General features: G+C 41.9%; 1 protein-coding gene across 5 annotated transcripts in view; it reads right to left on the bottom strand.

Moving 5' to 3' along the window:
• Positions 1–21906, bottom strand: part of pcloa (piccolo presynaptic cytomatrix protein a) — a 57532-nt gene that overhangs the window by 21496 nt on the left and 14130 nt on the right. For 2 of the 5 annotated variants that reach the window (XM_087830943.1, XM_087830939.1), the window contains exons 4-7: positions 10818–13679; positions 5882–9962; positions 4031–5559; positions 1365–3426 (exon numbers count right to left, since the gene is read on the bottom strand). In XM_087830943.1, coding sequence (XP_087687069.1) covers positions 1365–3426; positions 4031–5559; positions 5882–9962; positions 10818–13679 — 10534 coding nt within the window. Of the gene's footprint in view, positions 1–1364; positions 3427–4030; positions 5560–5881; positions 9963–10817; positions 13680–21906 lie in introns of those variants that run through there. The other 3 variants (XM_087830940.1, XM_087830942.1, XM_087830941.1) reach the window with 2 other exon arrangements.

The raw sequence follows: 21906 nt of genomic DNA, 5'->3' as shown, positions 1-21906 counted from the left end.
AAGACAACTCAGACATGGCATCTTTAAGCATATGAAACAAAAAGATAGGAAATGTTACTATGAATGTAGTTTGCACTTAATGACAGCCCATTTTGCATCCTGTTTTAGTAATACATTGTCCTCAGCTTAAAGTTTAGAAGTTCTAGAGCTCCTTTGTAGAAGTCGTTTTTGAAACACATGATTTATTGCGAACCACTTCTATCACGACAGCAAGTGCTGGCAACAATAATGTTTTTCCCCCGTTCCTGTTGTAATAGTGCTTTTCAACCACTGTTTTAGAAAAAAACACTGTCCTCATATGTATGACAGCTCATTTGCTTGGATGTTTGCTTAACAGAAGTTAATCAAATGATCAGATTTTCGGTGATCTTCTTTCATGAAGGAGGCATGCATGCATTTCATGCAGCATAAAATCACTCATGTATCACAGTGCCCAAAAGCAGATATTTAAGACAAGACATGCATGTAAAAGTTTTATATTTATTAACACAGAAGTATTGCAAACAAATATCATGCATTTCAAACAAAATGAAACAACCCCCCCCCCCCCCCCCCCCCAAAAAAAAAAAAAAAACAAACAAACCCAATTTTAAATCTTCCTATAGTTTAGTCTTACTGGGTACTAGTAGAAAGTTAAATGCAATCATTGAATAACTAAGTAAATATCCTGTATTCACATTGTACATCAATAATCCAAAAATATATATTTATATATTACTGGCTATGTAAATGCAGACAGGACACTATTATGCTTAAGAGGAATTGACTGAAACTGACAGAACTCTAACTTTTTGAGTGGCAAAGGCACTTTTTTTCTCTATGTGATCTATTTTAAAGGATCAACATACTACTGTCGTCTAAATGCTTAATTAGAAGGATTTAAAATACTTCAAGCGTTTCAACAGCTACGTGTGACATCATGTTGAGTTTTAAAGTTGTATTTCTTTGGGGACGCCTTTCATGTATCTGAAACAGGATGTCAGACTGTACAGTGCAGTGAACTCATATAGGAAGATGTTACACAATAATTGGGATGAGAATAGAACAGAAAATAGAAAACAGTGTATACATAAAGATGCATTCAAGTCTATAGGAAACAGAAAAGTTTACAAATGATTTGCATGCACAAAGGAACTCAATATTAAATGTACTTGCACTAGAAAGGAATAAGAAGACACATTCAACAGAATGCAAAGGAAAAACAAAAACACCTCAAAAGACATGCTGAGTCTGAATGAAGAAACACAAGCTATATTTTACCCACTTTAGTAATAAATTCATGCAAGACAAACCATAACCAAAAAGTGTTAATGATGAAACACTAATTAGGAAAGAAGTGGCAGTGTAACAAGTCTGTTTTTTACCTTCGCTATCTGACATGGTGCCCTGAAGATCATCCAGCAGCACATAACTCCTACCCCTTGTTGGCTCTTCCCTGATATGTTGCTGCTGCTGGGAGTCTTGCAATGAAAGGCAAGAACCAAATTGGTCCCTTGAATCGGCTGAGATGGGAGGCAGAGGTCCCGCTGATGCACGGGCCATACCCATAGGCTGCCCAACAGGGCTCAGTGGACTCTCTTCTTCTGAATTCTGGGCCACTATGGGTATTCTGCCACGCCCACTTTGGACAATGGGAAGGCTAGTAGGTTTGGTACGACCAGATGGGGTTTGATAATTTGGGCCGTCTCCAGATGCTTCACCATCTCCTTTCAGCCTGAGTGAAGAGCTTGATGGGTCTCTTTTGATAGACAAGTCCAGGCCATAGCAAGATGTGGGCCTGGAGGATGGTCTTGAACGACTACCACTAGGATAGGCAGAATCCAAACCCAAGCTCTGACCCAAGTTAAGTGACCCAGCCAAGTTAGCACCCAGGGTGGATCCTAAATACTTTTGCTGCTCTGCAATATTCTTCCGAAGACCAAAGGTAATCTCATCTTGCAAGAGACGGCTGGATCTTGGGGATGCACTGGTGGACCCCAAATAGCTAGTATAGTCAGTCTCTAAACCTCTACTGTCTGTAATAGAGGAATATTTGGAGGAGATTTTAGGATCTAGTAGTGGTGTCTTATGTTTTTGGTACAACATAGATGCTGGGAGTTGTTTAGCTGCCTGCTTCTCAAGAGTAAGTCGACTGATGCTATACTTTTCTGACTTTGGATAGTGTCTCTGAGAGTAACCAGAGATGCTAGAGCTTGGTGTATAGTAGTGCTGTGAGAGACCTGTCAATTGTTCTAAGTTTTCGGTCCCACCTGTACTTCTCCTAAACTCTTGCTTAAGCTGCTGCTTTAAAAGTTTCAGTTCATAGGGTTCCTCCATGGTATCCTCTTCGTCAGGGGTCTTTCCAAAGGTATGAAGTCTGGACGTGGATCCCAAATAGTCAGTAGACCCCAGATCAGCAGCACTCCTACGAAGCAGTTTCTCTGCCTTTGCCAGCTCCCTCTCAGCCAGACTATAAGATGAGGACAGACCTGTGGAGCCTTTAGCTAGTTCTGCAGCATCTTCCAGCAGCATGTAACTCCGAGGTGTGTGGTGATCTACATCTGTGTAGTAGGAATCAGAGACAGCTGACATTGGACTACCTGCTATACTTCCCACTTCTAAGGCTCTGAGATCAAGATGATTCCCATATTTGTCATACTTAACACCAAGGTAAGCTGATGAAGTGGGATCAGGCTGACGGCTAATGACATCATATTTCGTTGCATCGAGCTCTGAGAGTAGGGCTGCTTGTCTCGCAGCTTTCTGCTGCAACAAAAGCATTTGGTGGTAACTCTGCTGCTGGGAGGTAGTGAGCGAAGGGACAGAGGAGTAGATTGAATGAGACTGGTAGGACTGAGGTGTCTGGTAGAGAGACTGCTGAAATTGACTTTGAGCGTATTGGTACTGAGAGTATTTTCCATACTCGTGCTTGGTTTGCGGTGGGACAAAGTCATCCAATTCTGACTGAGGAGCTGTCCTGGGACGTTCAAGACCATGACTTTCAATCTCCTCATCCTCACCACCTCCTCTAGTCTCTCGGATGTTGCTAACCTCACTGTCTGACATGTAGTCTCTGTCCTCTGCAACACTCTGTAAGTAGGCCCTTTCCCTCTTCTCTCTTTCTTTAAGCAGTGCGTCTTTTCTACGATTAATGCCCATCTCCAAGTATCTTAGCTTTGCATCTATCTCTTTCTCCTCCTCATCTAATTCTGCTTGTCTTTTGCGGAGCTTGGAAGACTCGCGCTCCACCAGATCTAGCTCTCGATCAATGTCTTGTAGGATCTTGGCGCGTGCCATGTTGGAATTACGACACATTCTTCGACGGGCTGAGCCAGTGCTATATGCTGTCTGTCCAGTGGTTGTTGACTCATCCTCTGATGGAGGATTTGGGAGAGTCCTCTTCACCTTCTTTTGAGTCCCTGTTGGTGTACCACCTGAGCCTTTGCCCTGTAGGAAAAAAAGTGTTGTAAAAGTAGTTTAGTTCCCAAAATAATTGTTTAAGGAGCCTTCAGCTTCATAAACAATATGTCACTCAGATAAATTAATTAGTGATAACTGCTACATTTTATATGAGTAATTAAAACAGAGCAAACTGTATAAATTTAAGTTGTTTAATAGTCTTCCTCTATAAGGATGTATTGTAGTAGAGTGATTGAAAGACAAATTGTTGATTACCTTTTTTCTAGGTAACAGTAACATATGTATTTCTGCCCATAAATATTGCACACTACTGTTGCACAAGAAATAATTTATTCACAAACCCTTGATGGATCTCTGACAGCTCAGTGTTTCCTGCAACCTCAGCTTATTTCCAACTGTTTATGTATGTATGAGATTCTCAGTGGTGAATTGCCCAGGCAGAAAACTGACTACAATACTCCATGATATTTTACCTAGAAATGGGATTAAGCTGAAGATAACTCTCCAGAAATGTCAAAATTAATCAACCAAAAGAAAAGTTTAAACACCATCTGAAAGTTAAAATAAATTCATATTTTTGGTTTGTGGTTTTGCTTCCTGGATTTATGTCAATTACGATGGTAGTACTTACAGTATAGCCTTCACCATACTGGGTTCCAGATGTTGCTCTTTCTTCTCCTGTTGGACTCATGGGCTTAGGATCAGACATAGATCTCTGCATGGATTTCTGTCCTCTGGGACTTGCTGGAGAGGCTTTTGATGGATCAGCACTTCCTCTTAGGTTTTGTGGGCTTGTATCACCAAGGGATTTATCATAAGACACAAACTCAAGGGATTTGCTTGGTGAGATACAAGGGGATACAGGGGAATAGAGCACTTTGGGGGATTTTGGAGGGGCCTGAAGAGTAGAAGAATCAGCTTTGAGGTTAGCAGACTGCCCTATTTCTAAGGGGGTAGGTCGTTTCTTTGGTGAGGTCCTTTCAGAATCTGAAAGCTCCATTCTGGTATCCATTCTAATGTTCCCATCTGTATCAGTTTGTATAGAAATCTCAGTGTGGGCTTGAAGAGACATCTCAGACTGCCCACCCCTATCACCTCTGGCAGTACGTGGACGGCTTTGTCTGCTTCTGTTCTGAGCCTCCCATTCATCTTGATCCTCATCATCAGTCTGCACACAACTGTCAACGCTCTTTTTAGCAGTTCTCTTTTTTCTACCTGCTGTGTAAGCTTTGCTGACTGCTTCATCCTCTTCATCTGTCTGGCACCCACTATCTGTGATCTTTCGGGCCAGTACAGTGCCATCAGGTCCTAAGACAACTGCCTCTTGTATGTCCCCACCTGGGTACATCTGACGAAACTTTTGCTCTTCCAGTTGTAGACGGAGCTGCTCTTGGAGTCTCTGAATCTGCTCAAGCTGCTGCTGCTGCTGAGCGTAAGTTTCTTTCTGCATTATAAGGTGAGCCTGTCTTTCCTCTTCTTGCTGGGCAAGTATCTGCTGTTTCATGGCCTGCAGCTCCTCCAGTTCCTTTTGCACCATGAGTTGTTCGTGTTCTCGGAACCGCTGAATTTCCTGCCGTTCCCATTCTAATTCCTCAGCTAGGCGCTGTTGCTTGAGTTTTTCCATTTCTAGTCTCTCGCGCTCTGCCTGATACTGGCTGTCTCCAGGAACCATGGGTGAAGAAAGCGCTTCCAGTGAAGCAGCTATAGCCTCCAGAGATGCATCAGTATAGGTGTCAAGAGATAAAGAAGTTGCTGCAGTAGTTGCAGCATCACCAGCAGTAGTGCCTCCTCTAGATATCTCTAGATTGAGTGGGGCATCTGCTTGTTCTTCTGCTGCAGTAGTAGAGATGGTGGATAGAAAACTGTGGGATCGAGTAAGTGGTAGGTTCTGGAGGTTGGAAAGAGAAGGCATGGTGTCGCTGGTATGCATACCTGACAGGGTGTTGTATGCTGTACTAAATATGGACCCTGGCTGGGTGGTAATGGCAAATGTAGATGGGACTGGGGCTGCGACAGAGGAATAAACCACTCCATTTGATGATCTCAAAACACTGCTTGTACCAAAGAGTGTGCCAACAGCACTTGTGACTCTATCTTGAGAATAGGGAGGAATTGTCATTCCAGCGTAAGTTCTTTTCTTGGAGTAGTCAACAGCTTCACCTGTCAAAAGTCAAAGATATCATTTCAGTCCCAGTATTACAGAATTATTAATTGTTGCAGCAAACCATGCCTTGTTCAAATAATGAAAAAAGGTGGAAGACCAAAAAAAAACTCCAATGAGGTTCAACAAAGTAACAGCATGCAGGTACATGCAAAAAATATAATGGTAAAACAAAAAAAATGATTAAAAAAAAAAGAAAAAATGTCCATGCAAAACAAAATAAAAACAAAAAGTAGCCATTATTTCCACATTAGCCATAAATAAGTGGAAGCAGTTCAAAGTGACATTTAAGTGACAGGTCTGCAATGTCACTGCACTGACCTGCATCAGAAATCTTTGCTGAGGTAAGATCTACTGCACCTTCAGTTGTGCCACTGAAATTATAGCTGTTTTTACTCTTGTACATGAAGAGACCAGCTTCTGCTAGGTTAGTATCTGACATAGAAGGTTTAATTCCACCAAACCCTCTCATGCCATAAGGCGACCTGTCATACTGATAGTGGTCGTCACGATATCCAAAGCGATCTTCAGGCAAGGGTGTGGTAGGTTGGTGAGTTGCACAACTTCCTGCAAATGGAAGCTTGTACACAACATCACAACATACAGCTCTTTTCCCTGCAGTCAGATCCACTGGTTTGCCATCGTCTGTGATTACAGCTGTAACCACTTCGGTAGACGTAGCATCCACTGAAACCACAGTGTTGAACGGTTTATTTGTGCTAAGGTCAACAGCTCCTGACACTGTGGTTGTGCCATTAGTTAATCCATTAGCAATACAACTTGCAACAGAAGCAGGTGCAATTGTTACAGGGAGTGTTCCTCCACTCGTACTAGATCCAACTGAGAGATTAATAGGGATCTCAGCAGTAGCATGAGTAGACGGCTGAGAATCAATTGGTCGATAAATAATTTGAGAAACAGGTTCAAATGATTTGTTTTTTGTTAGCTGAAGGGGTACTGAAGAGGTCAAAGAGGTGTCCAAGTTGTCGCGTCGCTGGATTGTGGCAGCACAGGTCACGATGGTGATGCTATCAGTTACTATAGAAACTGTAGATGATTCAGCACTGAGGTTGACCACAGGGGACTGCACTGCACTGCTGTGACGACTGACATCAGTCGTAAGGGACTGATGTCTTGAGTCTGGACTAGCAGACAGATCCACACCACGTGTGGTTGATTCTGGATCCACTTTCATAGTCCTAAGATCTACCACCTCAGAAGGTTGAATAGCCTGTCCATTCTGTGCTGGCAACTGGGGCATAGGCTTCTGCATTGATATTGGGAGACCATTTGCCCTTGGAGCTGGCACTGGTGGTGGTGTCCTTTCATGAACAACAGAGACAGTGGTCCTTTGGACTTCTGTGGTAACCACTTGAGAGATGAGGTTGGGCATCACCACAGGTGGCTGTGCTGAGGCTGATATAGCCTCAATTATATGACAAGAGCTAGATACATGTTTTTCAGGGCCACAAATTTCTTGACTTTCAATGGATTCTGTGACTCGTGTATATGCCAGAGGCACCCTGGTTGTTTGAGGAGGTGTTTGTTGCTGCTGCTGCTGCTGCTGCTGTGAATATGGTTGAGGTTGAGGCTGCTGATGGTGGTAAGTCTCAGGCTGAGCTTGCCATGAAGGAGATGCTGGGCCAGGGCTAGAGGGAGCATGAGTGGTAACACTATCTACAGGAGAGCTAGGCTGAGATGGCAGAGTGATGACCACATATGTGTCACGAAGATTGCTGGCATATCTTGGAGAAGAAGGAGACTTTGGTGATGGTTGAAACATTTTGCTTTCAGAAGTGGGGCTTAGATTAAGGGCTATGTCACTAGGACCTGTGGGAAGTACAGAGGGTCTTTGTGGATGTGGGGCATGGGCAGGTGATGAAGGCTGTGAGCCAGGCTTTGGTGCAATTGGTGGTTTAACACCATGTCCTGGTTTGTGGCTATCCCCAATTCCAACGGGGATGGATGGCTTTGGGGGTACAGGAGGGGGAACATGAGGTTTGTATGTTGGAGTAACTACTTGTCTTGTAGGTGGTGCTTGAGCTGTAGTCATAGTCACTGTCTCTTGCCTTACTGGAGCTGCTGAAGCCTGAGGTGGAAGTGGAACTGGAGCTTTCCTGGGAAAAACAGTAGGTTTTGGAGGAGTGGGAGGAGGGAGCGGCGGTGCAACAGGTTCTTCTGTTTTTTCCTGAGAATTAGCCCTACGCAGGACAGTTGGCTTCGGGGGCACAGGTGGGGCAGTTGATACTACACTTGGTATACCAGGTGTATACTGGGGGACCGTAGGCAAGGGTGATACACTGGCAATCACAGGAGCTGATGTTTTTGTAGATGCACTAGTCAAGTCCACAATATCACCTTGGGATGCTTTGATTGTGGTTTCAGGCTGCTGATCTGATGTGGGTGATGGAAAAGTTTCTTTCACAGGCTCAGTTTCCATTGCTGATGTGACATCTGATACAGGATTTTTCTCCTCTTCCTTTTTAGGTATAATTTCATCATCAGAAGATAACTCTCCTGAAGAGCACTGCGTTACTTTTAAGTCCGGAATAGGGTGGAGTGCCTTTCTAGAAGCAGTGGCTTCTACTTTTGGCTCATGCTGAGTTGGACTTGTTCCAGGAGTCAGGACTCTTTTCATTAGCTCTTCATAGGCAGTTTCAGCATCCAACAATGGCTTCCCATCCATGTCTAATGTTATTGTACTGCTTTTGGAAAAAGTAATATCAGTAGGTTGTAGCACAATTTCTGGGTTAGTGCTTTCCTTTTTTGCCTGCATATTTTGGTATTCCTGCTCCAGCTGCATGAATTCCTTTCTTTTCTTTATCATGTCTTCATAAACTTCATCTGGCGATCGCAGCTTTTTGGGCTGAGTGGGAATAGTAATCTTCTCTGTGTCCTCGAGATCAGCTGTCGAACTGTCAATAAGAGATGCATATGCATAATCTTCGATGAGCATGCCTCCATATAGGGACTCTTTTTCTGGCTGAATCTCACCTTTGTCAGCTGTTGGAGACTTGGCCCTCAGCATTATCTCCTCATAAGCTTCATCAGCAGATCTGAGAGTTTTTTTCTGTGGTTTATCAATATTTTGATCATCTGTTGGGGAGTGAAGAGATACAGACATGGGCAGCTGATAGGTTTTCTGGACTGCCGCAATCTTTGCAGCATGGATTTCCAATCCTTCAGGATCTGATTCAATACTGGGTGAAAAGTCTGAGCAAGATGATCGTCTAATCTCCTCCATTTCAGCTTCTTGCCTCTGCTCTTCAGTTGGTGAGGCATCTTCAATAGGGGAAAGGTTGCTTGGTGGTGTCTTTTGATGCTCTCGCCTCCTCTGGGCTCGAATCTCATCTTTATCTTTTTTGGATTTTTTCCCTGAGCCCTTCTGTTTTTCTTGCTCCCTGAGCAGCTCCTCCTCTTCCCGTAACTCTTCTTCCTCAGAAGAGTCTTCGATAGTTGGCAGCATTTGACCAGGTTGTCTGTGTTTGGCTTTCCTGTGCTGTTTACCTTCACCACTGCGGATATGGCTCGGACTACTGCTATCACTGTCTTCATCCAGTGATGACAGGGATGTTGGGGAAGTTCCAGGAGTGAAGCTGGACGCATGTAGACTGGAAGACCCCTCACCTCTAGACCGATCATCTGGAGAATCTGTCAGGCTTTCCATTTCAGGCTCTCCATCATCATTGGGTATAGACACAGGGCTGCTAGTTGTATTCAGCTCCATAGTTTGGAATTTGCGAACTGCAGTACCACTTTGTTGCTTCCCTTCTTTTGTTTCTGCTTCCATATCTTTGGTTATATCAGGTTTATCCACTAAAGTACCAAATTCCTTATCTTCATCATCTGGGCTTATGGTGCTTTTCTTGGTAAGCCGTCTGACTTTTCCTGTCGTGCCCTTCTCTACAGTTTCTGTTTTCTTTTGTTCCTTTTGTTTCTTCTCGTCCTCTCTGATCTTTTGTCGAACTAGGTTTTCCTCATCAGATTGTGAAGCATCTTCATTCTCACTCATTTCCATTATCTGTTTTCGGATAAATTCTTCATCATCTCCTGACATAGGGCTTTCTTTTCCAAAGCTTTCACTGCTATCGTCCAGGGAATCTGTCTTGACATCCACGGGCACAAGGAGCTTTTTCTTTGTGGTACCATTGCCGTTCTTATCAGAAACCTCTCTGTCCTCTTCTGAGCTAGGAGAGTCAGGTGAGAGAGGAAGCACTTCTAATTTACGCCTGGTCTTTAGAGTGTCTGTTTGTTTCTCCTCTTCTTGTGTGGTTGCCTGGGCCTCAAGGATGGGCAGGACAGTGCTTTCTAGCTTTGCTAGGTCTGATGGGCTGGTTGGGCTGCCTTCCTTGACAGCTGCTTCTTTAATTCCAGGCTCTTTCAAGGTCTCCACTGTTTTCACCTGATGAATAAAAAAACCAAACTTTTTAAGTATATATGCTTAATTTCTGACAATTACGAAGACAGTTGTTTTAAATAAGCACAACATGCAAGTTCATATAAATTGACAGGAATGAAAAATGAAGATTTAAAATATATTTCAGGAGTTAATAGGAATGACTAGTGTGGGGTATTTTCAACAATGACCATATGAGAGCAAAACCTTGAAGTATCCAGCTCTTACTATTCCACTTTTCAGGAATGTCATATGCTTAATGAGTAATCCAAACATTAAACTGTATATTTAACAATTTAGACATATATTTAGACATTTATTATAATTAATATCTTTGTGTACTTAAAGTAGATAATCATGGCATTGTAATGTAATGACTCATTGTGTTTCACTGTGTGTGTAATAACATGTCAGCTCATTTAAGTAGCTCTTTGGAAGTGTCTACTACTGTATTTCCCTCATTTGTGCTTCTTCTATTTTAACATGTGAGTAATATTGTTTTCACTATCTGTCATTCATTTGTCACAACAAGAAGTCATTAAAAGCAACTCTGATATCTCAAATTAGCTGAGGAGGAATCTATTTAGTGTAGCAGCATGTTTTTAAAGAAATGTTAATATTTGGTCCAAGATTATCAATAATTTTATTGCAAAGTGAAGCAGTAGGATATATTGTTCTACCAATACTTCATTCAACCTCTAGTAAAACCCATCTGGAATGAACAATTTTTCATTTCCTCCAACTGTAAATTCTTGTTTTATATTTAAGTTATTTAAGTTTTTTTGTTTTTGCAATGGTCAAGCAGTTCTGAAAGATCATTTTTTCTAATCTACCACTACATCTGCTAAATACTATGGTCACCTCAGAAAGTTCGGCTTCATCATTGAGTTTTTCAAGGGGCTCCTTTTCCTCCTCCATGTTAGTGTTTTCCTCCTTCGGGCTGCTGTCCTGCTCACTTACTACAGGAACTGGGATTTCAGGTTCTGTGACAGGAGCTGAAGATACTGATAGAGGCACACCTCCATTTTCAAAAGCTATCTCTGATACTTCATCCTTCTTTGATATTGCATCCTCGCCTACATCAAACTCTGCAGTGCCTTCTTTGTCGCACACTGCGTTTGCCTCTGATACTGAAATAGTTGTCTGCATGTTGCCAGCAACAGGTTGTGACTCATCGTCTTTTTTGTCACATTCTGCTTCGTTCTTCTCTTTGATTGACAATTGCTCATCGCCGCCTGTCACAGCTGATGTATCTTCCTCTGCTTCGTGTTGATTTTCAGCAATACTCTTTGTCTTTTGTGAGCCCATCTCTGACTCATCTTGGAAAAGGTTCCCCTCACTGGCTTGATCGCTGACATTTGTCTTACTGGTAACAGCTGAGGATAACGCGCTGTCTACACTTTGCACTGGCACCTCATTGACCATTTGTGGCTCTTCGAAGTCAGGGGGTGGTGGAACAGAGATAACCGTTGCATTGTCAGATTTATTATCTGATTTTAACACCGTGGCTTCGGGTGTGCACTCTTCTTTGACTGCAGTCTTTCCTTTCTCCTGTGACTTCTCTGACAAGCATGCTGTTTCAATAATGTTCTCCTCAGCTGGCTCATTCTTTGTTCCTGCTTTTATCTTGTTCTCTATATCTATTTCTTCTTTTGGCATTTCCTCTGGAACAGTTGCAGCTGGCTCTAATCCCGTTGCAGATTCCTTCTTGTCGAGAAGAGGAGACAAATTTTCTGTATTAGTAACATTCTGTTCCAGAGGTTTCTGGTTACTTTCATTATGAACTGTATTCTCCTCATTTTCTTTTTCTTCAGCAGCTTCCTCGTCATCAGGTTTTACCTCAGTAGATATCGGTACACATGCATTTGTTTTAATCTCAACTGATGTTCCCTCGTCAGCTCCCTCGGGTGCTTTCTGCGCTGTTGTGTCTACCTCATTATTAAGTTCCTGAGAAACTTTATTTTCAGCGGTGTTCTCCTCATTTGATTTCTCCACAGCTTTCGTTACTCCTTCAAACTGAGCAACAGGAGAGGATTTATCTGCCAGATCAAGTAATGTGGGCTCCTGATCTTTTTCTGACTGTTCATTTTTCACTTCGTTTGCCTGACCTTTTCCCTCTGAAGCGGAGACAGGATGCTTTTCTGATACTGCAGAAGAAATTTCAGGTTCTGCACTTAATGCCTGTTTTTGTTTTAATTCTTCATCAGCTTTATCAGGTTCAGGGACATCAACTTGTTCAACAGGGGACGCGGAGTTTTTCGGTTCTACTTCTGTCGTTACTTCTACACTAACATCACTCTTGACATTAGGTGTTGTTCCACTGTCAGGTGGATTGTGATCTGCTGGAGTAACTTGTGGTTCACCTATCAGGGGTTTCTCTGTTGTTTTCTCCTCTTTCACACTTGCAGCTGTAGTATCAGGTTGAACAGGAGCTGTTTCCTGTCTAACTGCTTCGGGGATCAAAGCAGGCTTTGGCTCAGCTGCATTTGTTGTCACTTCTGGATGCTTTTCTTGACTGGGTTCCACTTTCTTACTATCTGCCAGGGGAGCGGCAGTCTCACTTTGCGTAATCTCAGGATTTGGCTCAGTTTCTGCCTCAGCAGGGTCTGTTGTCTTGTCTAAACTTGCATTAGTCAATGGATTTTGTGTCTCACCTTCCACAGGGAGAGAAAGGTCCTCTGTGGGTTTCTCAGAGCTACTCTGATGTTGCACAACTGCTGGGATTTCACTGACAGTTGCACTCTGTGCTTGTTGCTCATCATTAGCTATCTCTGTACAGGGATGAGGATGGTCCTCTGATTCTTTCTCAGAGCTACTCTGTTGTTGCTCAGCTGCTGGGAGTTCACTGACAGTTTGTTGTTCAGAATCAAATGGCTCTTTCCCTGGCTGAGGGGGATTCTCTGCTATTCTCTCAGAGCTGTTTTGCTGTTGCTCAGCTGGTGGGGCTACATTGGTACTATCAGCTAAACTCTCTGAAACAGGAACTTCTTTCTCAGGGTAGATAGCATTCTCATCTTCTTGTTGTTGTTCTGTTGTCTGTGGTGGGTCATGCGAACTGTTCTCAGGAGGAGGAGTGCTATGATTAGGTGAAATTACAGCACTATCAAGCTCAGCCTCAGGGGGTGCTAATTTGGTCTCAGAAGTTGGTGGGGTTAGGTTTCCTGGTTTTACTACTGGAACCTCTTTCTCGGGGTGAATAGTATGCTCATCTGCTAGTGTTTGATTTTGTTCTTTTGAGTGTAAACCATTCTCGGGAGAAGGAATACTATGATTAGGCGAAATCAGTGCACTCTCAGGCATGGAGTCAGTAGGGGTTGTGGTCACTACTTTGGTTTCAGAAGCTTGTGGGGTTAGGTTTGCTGGTTCTACTACAGGAACGTCTTTCTCATAAAGAATAATATTCTCATTTGCTAGTGTTTGGTTTTGTTCTTTTGATTGTGAACTGTTCTCAGGAGGAGGAATACTATGATTAGGTGAAATTAGTGCACTATCAGGTGTTGATTCAGAGGGGGTTGTGGGCACTACCTTGGTCTCAGAAGCTGGTGGGGTTGGCTTTGCTGGTTCTACTACAGGTTTGCTATCTACAGCAGCAGGGGGAGGTGTGGAGGAGGGAACAGGACCAGGAGGCTGCTTCTTCGGGGAAGCCATGGATGATGGTGAAACATCTCCCAGCTGGCCTGACATCGCTCTTTGAGTTTGACAGGTGAGGCAAAGCCATTCTTTCTGTAAGACAAACATGAAAAAAAAAAACACTGTTAGTAATTTTGCCTGAATGTTTTTACAACCCAAAGTCCAACTGTGTAGCATCCCCTCTTCTTGTGAGAACAGTTCATAAACTCTGGGAACTCAGGAGACCAGTTGATGGACTTTTGGGAGAGAAATGAGGTTCCATACTTCTTTGTTTGATAGAGGATTATAGCTGCTCAAAAGTCCTGTGTTTTCTTTGCTGTATTTTGAATTCCATGGTGCTCCGAATGTTTTCCATTAATGAAAAGTTTACTGTATGTTGCCTTCTGGAAGAGACAATATGCGGCTCTAAAACCAATATATATACCTTTCAGCATCGACGGCTGGCATCAGATGCAAGCTTGAGAACTGATCTGTCCTCTTTAGTCCTCTTAGAGAACACAGCGTCCAAAGAGACTTTTAAAATTCGATTAATCTGACCTGACCACAGAATATTTTTCCATTTTACATCAGTTCATTTTAAATGAGTTCTGGCACAGAGAAGACAGCAGTGTTTCTGGATCATGCTCGCATATGGCTTCTTTTTTGCATGACGGAGCTTTAACCTACAGTTGCGGATGACACAGTGAACCACGTTCTCAGACGGAGATTTCTGGATGTGTTCCTGAGCCCATGCAGTGATTTCCATGACAGAGTCAGGCTTGTTTTTAATGTTGTGCCTTGTCCCTTGCCCACATAGATTTGTATACTGTAAGCTATTCAAAGTCTTTACAATTTTGAGGAACAGTATCCTTATTATTAATTGTTCTATAATTTAGAAACTGTTTTGCAGGTTGGTGAGACTCTGCCCAAAAGATGCTCTTTTTATCATTCTAACACTGTGAAACAAAATGTTTCTGCACATTTAAAATGTCACTGTGACAAGTTACCCTGTGACAGTACAGCTTTTACTTTTGTGGGACTTAAGAGATAGGTCCATGCATAATGCATAGTAATGGGACCAGGGGTTTACCAAGGCATGTCAGAAAGGGTTGGGTGGCCTATGCAGACATTTATGAGGCAAACTAAGCACAGAGACTGCATTATTATAGGTTTTGCTGTGTATGTGTACAAGTCTATATGAACATAAACAGTGCATCTGTATCAGCAGAATTTTTACATCTGTTGTCATCAGCAAAATGTTAATTAAACACTTCAAACATTAGCAATTTCAGGGGTGCTGGTTTAGTTTACCAGTTACCTAACATGGAGGTCCAAGTTTGAATCCACCCTGTTACTATTTACTACATATCTTTCCCCCAGCTTTCCTGTCTTCTCTCCACTGTCCTATTGCAAAAAAGCTCCCTCCTCACCCCCCCTTGCTACTTAGCTAGTATGTTTTCCAAAGATCCTCAGCTTCTTAAATATGTCATTTACCTTCATTACATCTCTAATATGATTGTGATACACAAAAAATTGTAAAGAATATTTTTTTGCAATATTTTCGCAATAACTTCCTGCTTAAAATTGTGTGGGATCTAATTCTGGAAGAGGACACGTGCTGACATAACTCTAACTTCTAATGTGTTGTCTCTGAGCTCCAATAAAGCTCCGCTGGAATGCCAATCCTATTATGGCTGGGTTTTCCTGGGCACTCACGTAAACAGAGGACACTTGGGGAGCAAGGAACTATTTAATGTAGGGACACAAGACCAGACCAAGTAGTCTGGAAAAGCAAAGCAAAAAACAAACAAAGAAACCACAAAACACCTCATTTCACATTTTGCCAAGTGCTCTGATATTCTTCTGTGAACCTCTCTTGTGAATGTCTTCGCCTGGCTTAGCAGCAGGGTTTATGCTAAATTCATAAAAGATCACAGGCTGTATGCTAAGCCATGCAGCAGACAAGCCACCTCTGTCCAAGCGCAGACAGAGAGAAAGAAACAAGGAGACGGGAGGGGAGGAGAGAAGATGACAGAGGGAATGTTGCAGCAGCACAGTCAGATTAAATAAGACATGATATGCCATGTTTTAGACCTTGCCTATAAAATAAACCTTACTCTTGTACCGTACTGTACACTTTACCCGAAATGACAGTTGGATATTGCAACTCACGAAGGAACAATATTTTAGTATATATGAAATAGCAACTCAAAAATAATATTACTGCATGTGTGTATGTCCAAGTATTATCCATTTGACCTCTTCTGTGGGTCCCTGCTCAAACAACTTGAGACAGGAGCTCCTCCGGCTTGAGGGCTGCATCAGTTAAACCAGAGAGGGCAGGCGCTGATAGCTGGAGTGATGGCCGCCGATAGGAAATGCAGGAAATCAACTCAGACTGTCGGTCAGCCTCAGCCACTTCACAGCCAGTCATCACCAACGTTATCAAGACATCAGAGCTGGAACACCTACAGCTATTACTGCTCCTTTTAATACACTTACTGTAATCATTGTGTCTCTTATAGCTAGTGAGATAAACCAAACCAAGCCTTTTAAGCCTTGAATCACGACCCCATTAAATTAAATTAAAATGAGCACATCTCAAATGCAGTTCCTACCTTACAGTTATCACTCTGAAAAGCAGTCAATAAATTGTACCGCTAGCTTTACACAAAACTAGACAAGATGCACTTCAGATGTCAGAACCTTAATACACATCCCGGATGTCCTTTGGCCCCAGAAAATATGCAGTGAATAAGTAACTTCGGTATCTGAGTTTTGGCTTAGCATATGCCTGACAAAATGAGTAACTTGGGCTCTGGTAAGTAAAAAGGGACAGAGTATTCTCAAACTTATTTAGCAAAAGAAAACTAGAAGTCAGACTGTAATACTTCATTCACAGTCATCATCTATTTCTACCATCAGAAAAGATTTCTCACAGGTCTCAGCAAAGTCATCGCAAATTCTATTTACAGGGTGATGAAACAGCATCTAAATTAGCAAGAATCTTACACTACTCTCTGAGACTCACCACGTAATCAAGCCATCTCATCTCGTGGTGAAACCTGAATTAGTCACGAAAGCAGTCTTTTTGTACTAGTACATTTAGACTTGTGTGTAATGGACAAACTGGCCTCAGACTGTATGTCAACTGCATATCCATGTACATGAAAAATGATGAACATCAATCGACAGCTTCCATTCTCTGACTAAATCACAAAGGGCCAGAATCTGTTTCACAGCAGGAAGTAGTCGGCATTAGCTGCTTTCTTATTTCAGATTAGAGTGTGCATGACGCAGAACAGGTGAGAACTTCTTACTTGTTGGGAATTCAGTGGGAATATTACCTGTGCTATTTCTACATCAGCACAAATCCAATGAGTTGAACACACTAGGGCAGTTCAAACTGCATCAGGAATTTGTGATGTCACGAGAACCAAGAAGAACGTTCAGGGTCTCCGTTTACAGTGCAAAACTACTGAGCTACTGCTGATTTCTTATTTTATTAGAATTTTTTTTAAAGTGGTCTTGAGAAATAGTGAAGGTTTTGCAGTGCTTTTCTTTGGATACTGGGTGTTTTTTCACTCATTGTCAGTCCAGTCTTGTACCTGACCTTTTTTTCTTGTTTTTTTTTTTCTTTTTTATTCCCTTGTTTGCCAAACCACTTAATGCTGACTGCTGAGTCATTCAAGCATAAAAAGGTACCTCACTCAAGGAAAAAAACAGTATTCCATCTGCAAACAAGTTGGCGAAGAATCAATCTCAAAATGTATCTTTAGGCATTCTTTTACTTGCAGCCTGTCACAACACAAAAGGCAAAAGGTTTTACTGAGTGATTAATCCAAATTTGAACATTTTGATTCAAAGTGCCATCAACATGTATGGAGAAAGCCAGGACAGAGGTACAACAGTGAGAGCCTATAGCAATTTGGAAAAAATGGTGGAGGTCCACGGTCATGTCATGGTTTGAGGTTGTTGGGGATTGTTACGTCCCCTGGCTAGTCTAGGGGGTTGGAGGGACGAACATAAAGGTGGATAGAGAAGGAGGAGCCCAGATGGTAATTTTAGTAGGTTTATTTAACACTGGTGATGGGATTTGAGTCCAGACTGAGGTGTAACGTCAGGGAGAGCCAAGGCCAACATAACAAACAAAACATCCCTGATGTAGAAATAAAAGAAACTTACCTAACTCCAAAGAAACAAAATATACAACCTATAACCATAACCTACCTAACAACACATAAACAGGAGAAAACAGGGTGTCAAAGCAAAAGGCAGCTCTCCCCTACAAGCAGTCTGAACATGAAAACAACAATGCTCATACAAGATACAAAGGCATGCAAGCCTGCACAGGTATGGCAACCAAAATGACCAGAGGGCACAGAAGCACAGCTCCACAGGCCTTAAATAGTGCTCTGCTGATTACCAATTAGCCGGACTCTGCGCAGCATCCAATCAGGACAGAGGAGGTGGAGCCTGGACAAAACAAAGGGTTAGTAGGGAGAAGAGACATCCTCCTGGGGGATGTAACAGGGATCATGCCATGACAATTTGATTCACCATATAAGATCATCTGGAAAGGGCCTGATTGGCAGCAGTATGACAATGATGCCAAACACTGCAATGAAGTAAAAGCATACCAGGATAGAAAAGCCCACAATGGAACACTGTCAGTCATGGATTGGCCTCCCCGGGCCCGGACCTCAAAATTATTGAACCGTGTGGAATCATTTTCACAGAGAACAACACAAAAACCAGCCAACATCCAAGGAAGAGCTTTAAATGTCTTTCAATGAGCCTGGAGAACTATTCCTGAAAGCTACTTGATTTTGAAATGAGTCTTGCCTAAGAGAGTTCAGGTAAAAGTGTGGAAAAATAAAGGTGGTCATACCAAATATTGACTTTCATTATTTCATTATAACTGCCTTTTATCCTTTACTTCCATGTGTGTTGTCATGTTTCAATAGACTGCTGGACCTACTTTCTATTTTCCTTACTAAATATAGAGAAACAAAAGATGGCTGAAGAGTTTTGCACAGTACACAAACAAAACAAAAAAATCTAATTTTTTTACATAATGATCTTTTCTACATCAGCTATCAAATAAATGTGACATGCCTCTGTAAGATAGCTGTGATGGCTTCTGCAAATCGCATCATGGATGATTCATGTAACCTAGGGAGTCACTCACGCACATCACCGTCAAGGATTTTCTGATATCACGTGGGCACCAAAGAGCTGACAAACACTAACACCCACAAAGATGAATTTGTGGCAATGTTGTTGAAATGCTTATACTCAGATAAAAAGCATAAAAAACCTTGGAAAATAAATACAAACACCCTCTCTCTTCCTACATGAAGCTCTCAAACAAGCACGAGCTCAAACATGAATGAATCATGACAGACTCAGAAATTTTCCATCTCCGTCAGGCTTCCTCCAAGGACGGAGAAAGAAGACAAACTGAAAACCGCAGACAGGAATCAGATGCTGGGACGAGGCTGACCATACCCATGTTAGGTTATTGTCTCCAACTGAGTGTAGGAGTGTTGTGAAGGTCGGCGCAGCTCTTTGATTAACACAAAGGATCCTATGAGGGTTTGGCTCATCTAAATTTAGACAGCGCCTGGCCCACAGACTTGGTGAAGTCGCTTCCTCTTACCACTGCCTGCACTTTACACATTCTTGGACATATCCACACATACATATACTTTTCGTGTATTTTGATGAGATTTCTTTCTATGACTTTTCCTCTGAACTTCAGAAGCGTCGTTTTAAACAGATAATTTAGAGGAAGATGGGACAGATGGATAAAACAGATGAAAGGGAGGCAGTGGAAAAAAGACTGATAATGGTGGGTTAGATGCAAGACAGGATGAAAGAATGAGGGGAAGATGATAAGTAGAGAGAATAACAGTCAAGGCTATAGGCAGAAGGAGAAAATGAACATAATACAGCACACTGAAGGACAAGCTGAACAGTAAAGGGAAGGAGCTTAATGACCATTGGAAATGACTCAACATCAACTACTGCCAACAAGCTTAACGTTATCACCCTGTAGATCTGCAAATCAACTGCCAAGAGGACAGGACAAGCTGCAGTTTGTGACTGCCCAGAATGACTTTAAAATGTTACACTAGAGTTTGTGAATGTTTTTGACGTCATTTGTACATACATTGGCAAAAGTTCCTGCCATTCTTCCAGGTTAACGCCTCTTCATCAGCTTTTTTTTTGTAGTATCTTTTCATTAATTAGGTTTTCCTTTATCATATGTAGACTGGAGAGATAGTTCCATATTGCAGTTAACTTGCCTCATGTCTTTATGTCAAGTAGATGATCATTTTCATCCTGGTTACTCTCATTGCTCTCATCATCTTGGTTAGCTGATTTTAAAAAGTAAAATGCGCTAAAACACCCTCTATTTCTCTAAAAATAAGATGCATCGGAGTTGTTTCCACCACTGTAATTTTTCCTTAAGCAAGCGAAATAAAAGGTGCTCATGTTGATGTTTCTAGGTACTAGCAAGTTAAATTTGCCACCTTCAGAAAGAGCCAGATTAGCTGTTTCACACCCTTTCTATTCTTTATGCTTAAGCCAATGCTACCCACCTGCTGGGGTTACCTATTCCAGTCAAGTATTGGCAAGAAAGGGGAATAAAAGGACATTTATGAGTCTATTCCTTTAATATTTTGATATTAATGTTATTTTACATTTAAGCCCACAAATGAATGACATGTCTTGGCAATGGTGATATCTGGATGTATATCACCAGATAATTAGCGAAAACACAATATAATCCACTATATGAATAATAAGGTTAAAAGGCTAGAGACTAATGCTCTTTTTGCAGCACCTCTCATGCATGTTTCTGTCATAAGGCTCTAGCTCAAATTAAAATCTGGAAGTCTCTGCCCTTTTCCCATTGATGAGCATGCTCAGTGGCCAACTTAATTACAATTCACTAGACCGCAAGCAGCATATCACATCATCAGCTCCTTTGCGAGCCAAAAAAGATCTTTGTTCTAATCAATGTCTCCGCGTTATGGATGTTAACATCGTGGTCTCAATGTGTTGCATTCACACTTACATGCACAAATGTTTATGCAATTCTCAAATGAATCATGAAAGTAAACGTAACATGAGTGGTAATTGCCTTAAGGTTTGAGAACTGGGCTCGAGACGAGGAGATTGTAGGCAGGCTTTAATGACAAAATAAGAAGCAAAACCTGAGTGGGGAATTTGAAAAAGTCCCATCCTGCTACCATCCTCTGGGAATGCATTTAGCAAAATGTTAGTGAAGCAAAATGTTGCAGGACAAAGTATAAGCCTACTGAGGAATATTCCCTGGATAAATGAAGGTTTAACAGGTTAATTATCCCATTCTAAATACAAATCTTTTACTCAAATCAAACCTGACAGTTGACAGAAAAGAGCCTCAGTGTTTCAATTCTGTCATGACGATACTGTCAGAATATTCCAGTGCGCTGTGGAAGGTGAATGAAGACGTGCCGGAAGAGAGAAGGACAAAGTGTTTGTTGATGTGTAAAAAGTCTGTTTTTAAAGTGGATTTGACACAATATATATACACTTCTAGCCTAGGGATTAAGGACAGGGAGAAGTTTTAGTGCATATTCTGTGTGCATCTGTGTTTGTTTATCTAGTTTATCTCATAAACTGTCTGCATGAGTCAGCTTCCTATCTAAATCAAAAAAGTGACAGGGCTTTGTTCAAATTTTAAATCAAGTGTTTCGCTCCTTTCAGCAGTTATGAATTACATTTCAGAAGAAAGAAAGAATGTTTATAGAAAAGTTTTTACTCTGCACATCCCCTCGGCTATATAAAGAGTTTTTGGTTTCTTCAAGGTCATTATTTTGGTTTTATAGTCTTTGATATAGTCGCTATAGCTGACTGTAGGATTGTCAGATATTTTGGTCCATATTGACATGACAGCATCACACGGGTAGATTTGTGGCTTTACATTCATGAAGCCAATTTCCTATTCCATCACATCCCAAAGCAGCAAAGATTGAGTATGTGGGTAAACTTGCCAAATATTCTCTGCCTATGCCAAACAGCTTATTCTGCCATTGACTCTTTTTTTGAGCTTCTGGTACCCCAGGTTCCTGGTTAGCAGTACCTTTGTGCATGGACACTTCTACAGAGGTCACTTGGTGTCTGCTCCAAGAATGCCATGTTTGACTGATCTGAATAGGACATGTGCCATGGGGCAACTGCATGCTGGTGTTCTGCAAACCCAAGTTGCAGCGTTATTTGGAGTGAGCCCTACTACCATCTCCAAATTAAAGCCCAAATCCCATATAATCCGGATGTCAGAGACAGG

This window comes from Neolamprologus brichardi, chromosome 17 (assembly GCF_056152115.1).
Source record: "Neolamprologus brichardi isolate AB-2024 chromosome 17, ASM5615211v1, whole genome shotgun sequence".
NCBI classification, from domain to species: domain Eukaryota; kingdom Metazoa; phylum Chordata; class Actinopteri; order Cichliformes; family Cichlidae; genus Neolamprologus; species Neolamprologus brichardi.
This window is presented reverse-complemented; position numbering and strand designations above follow the sequence as displayed.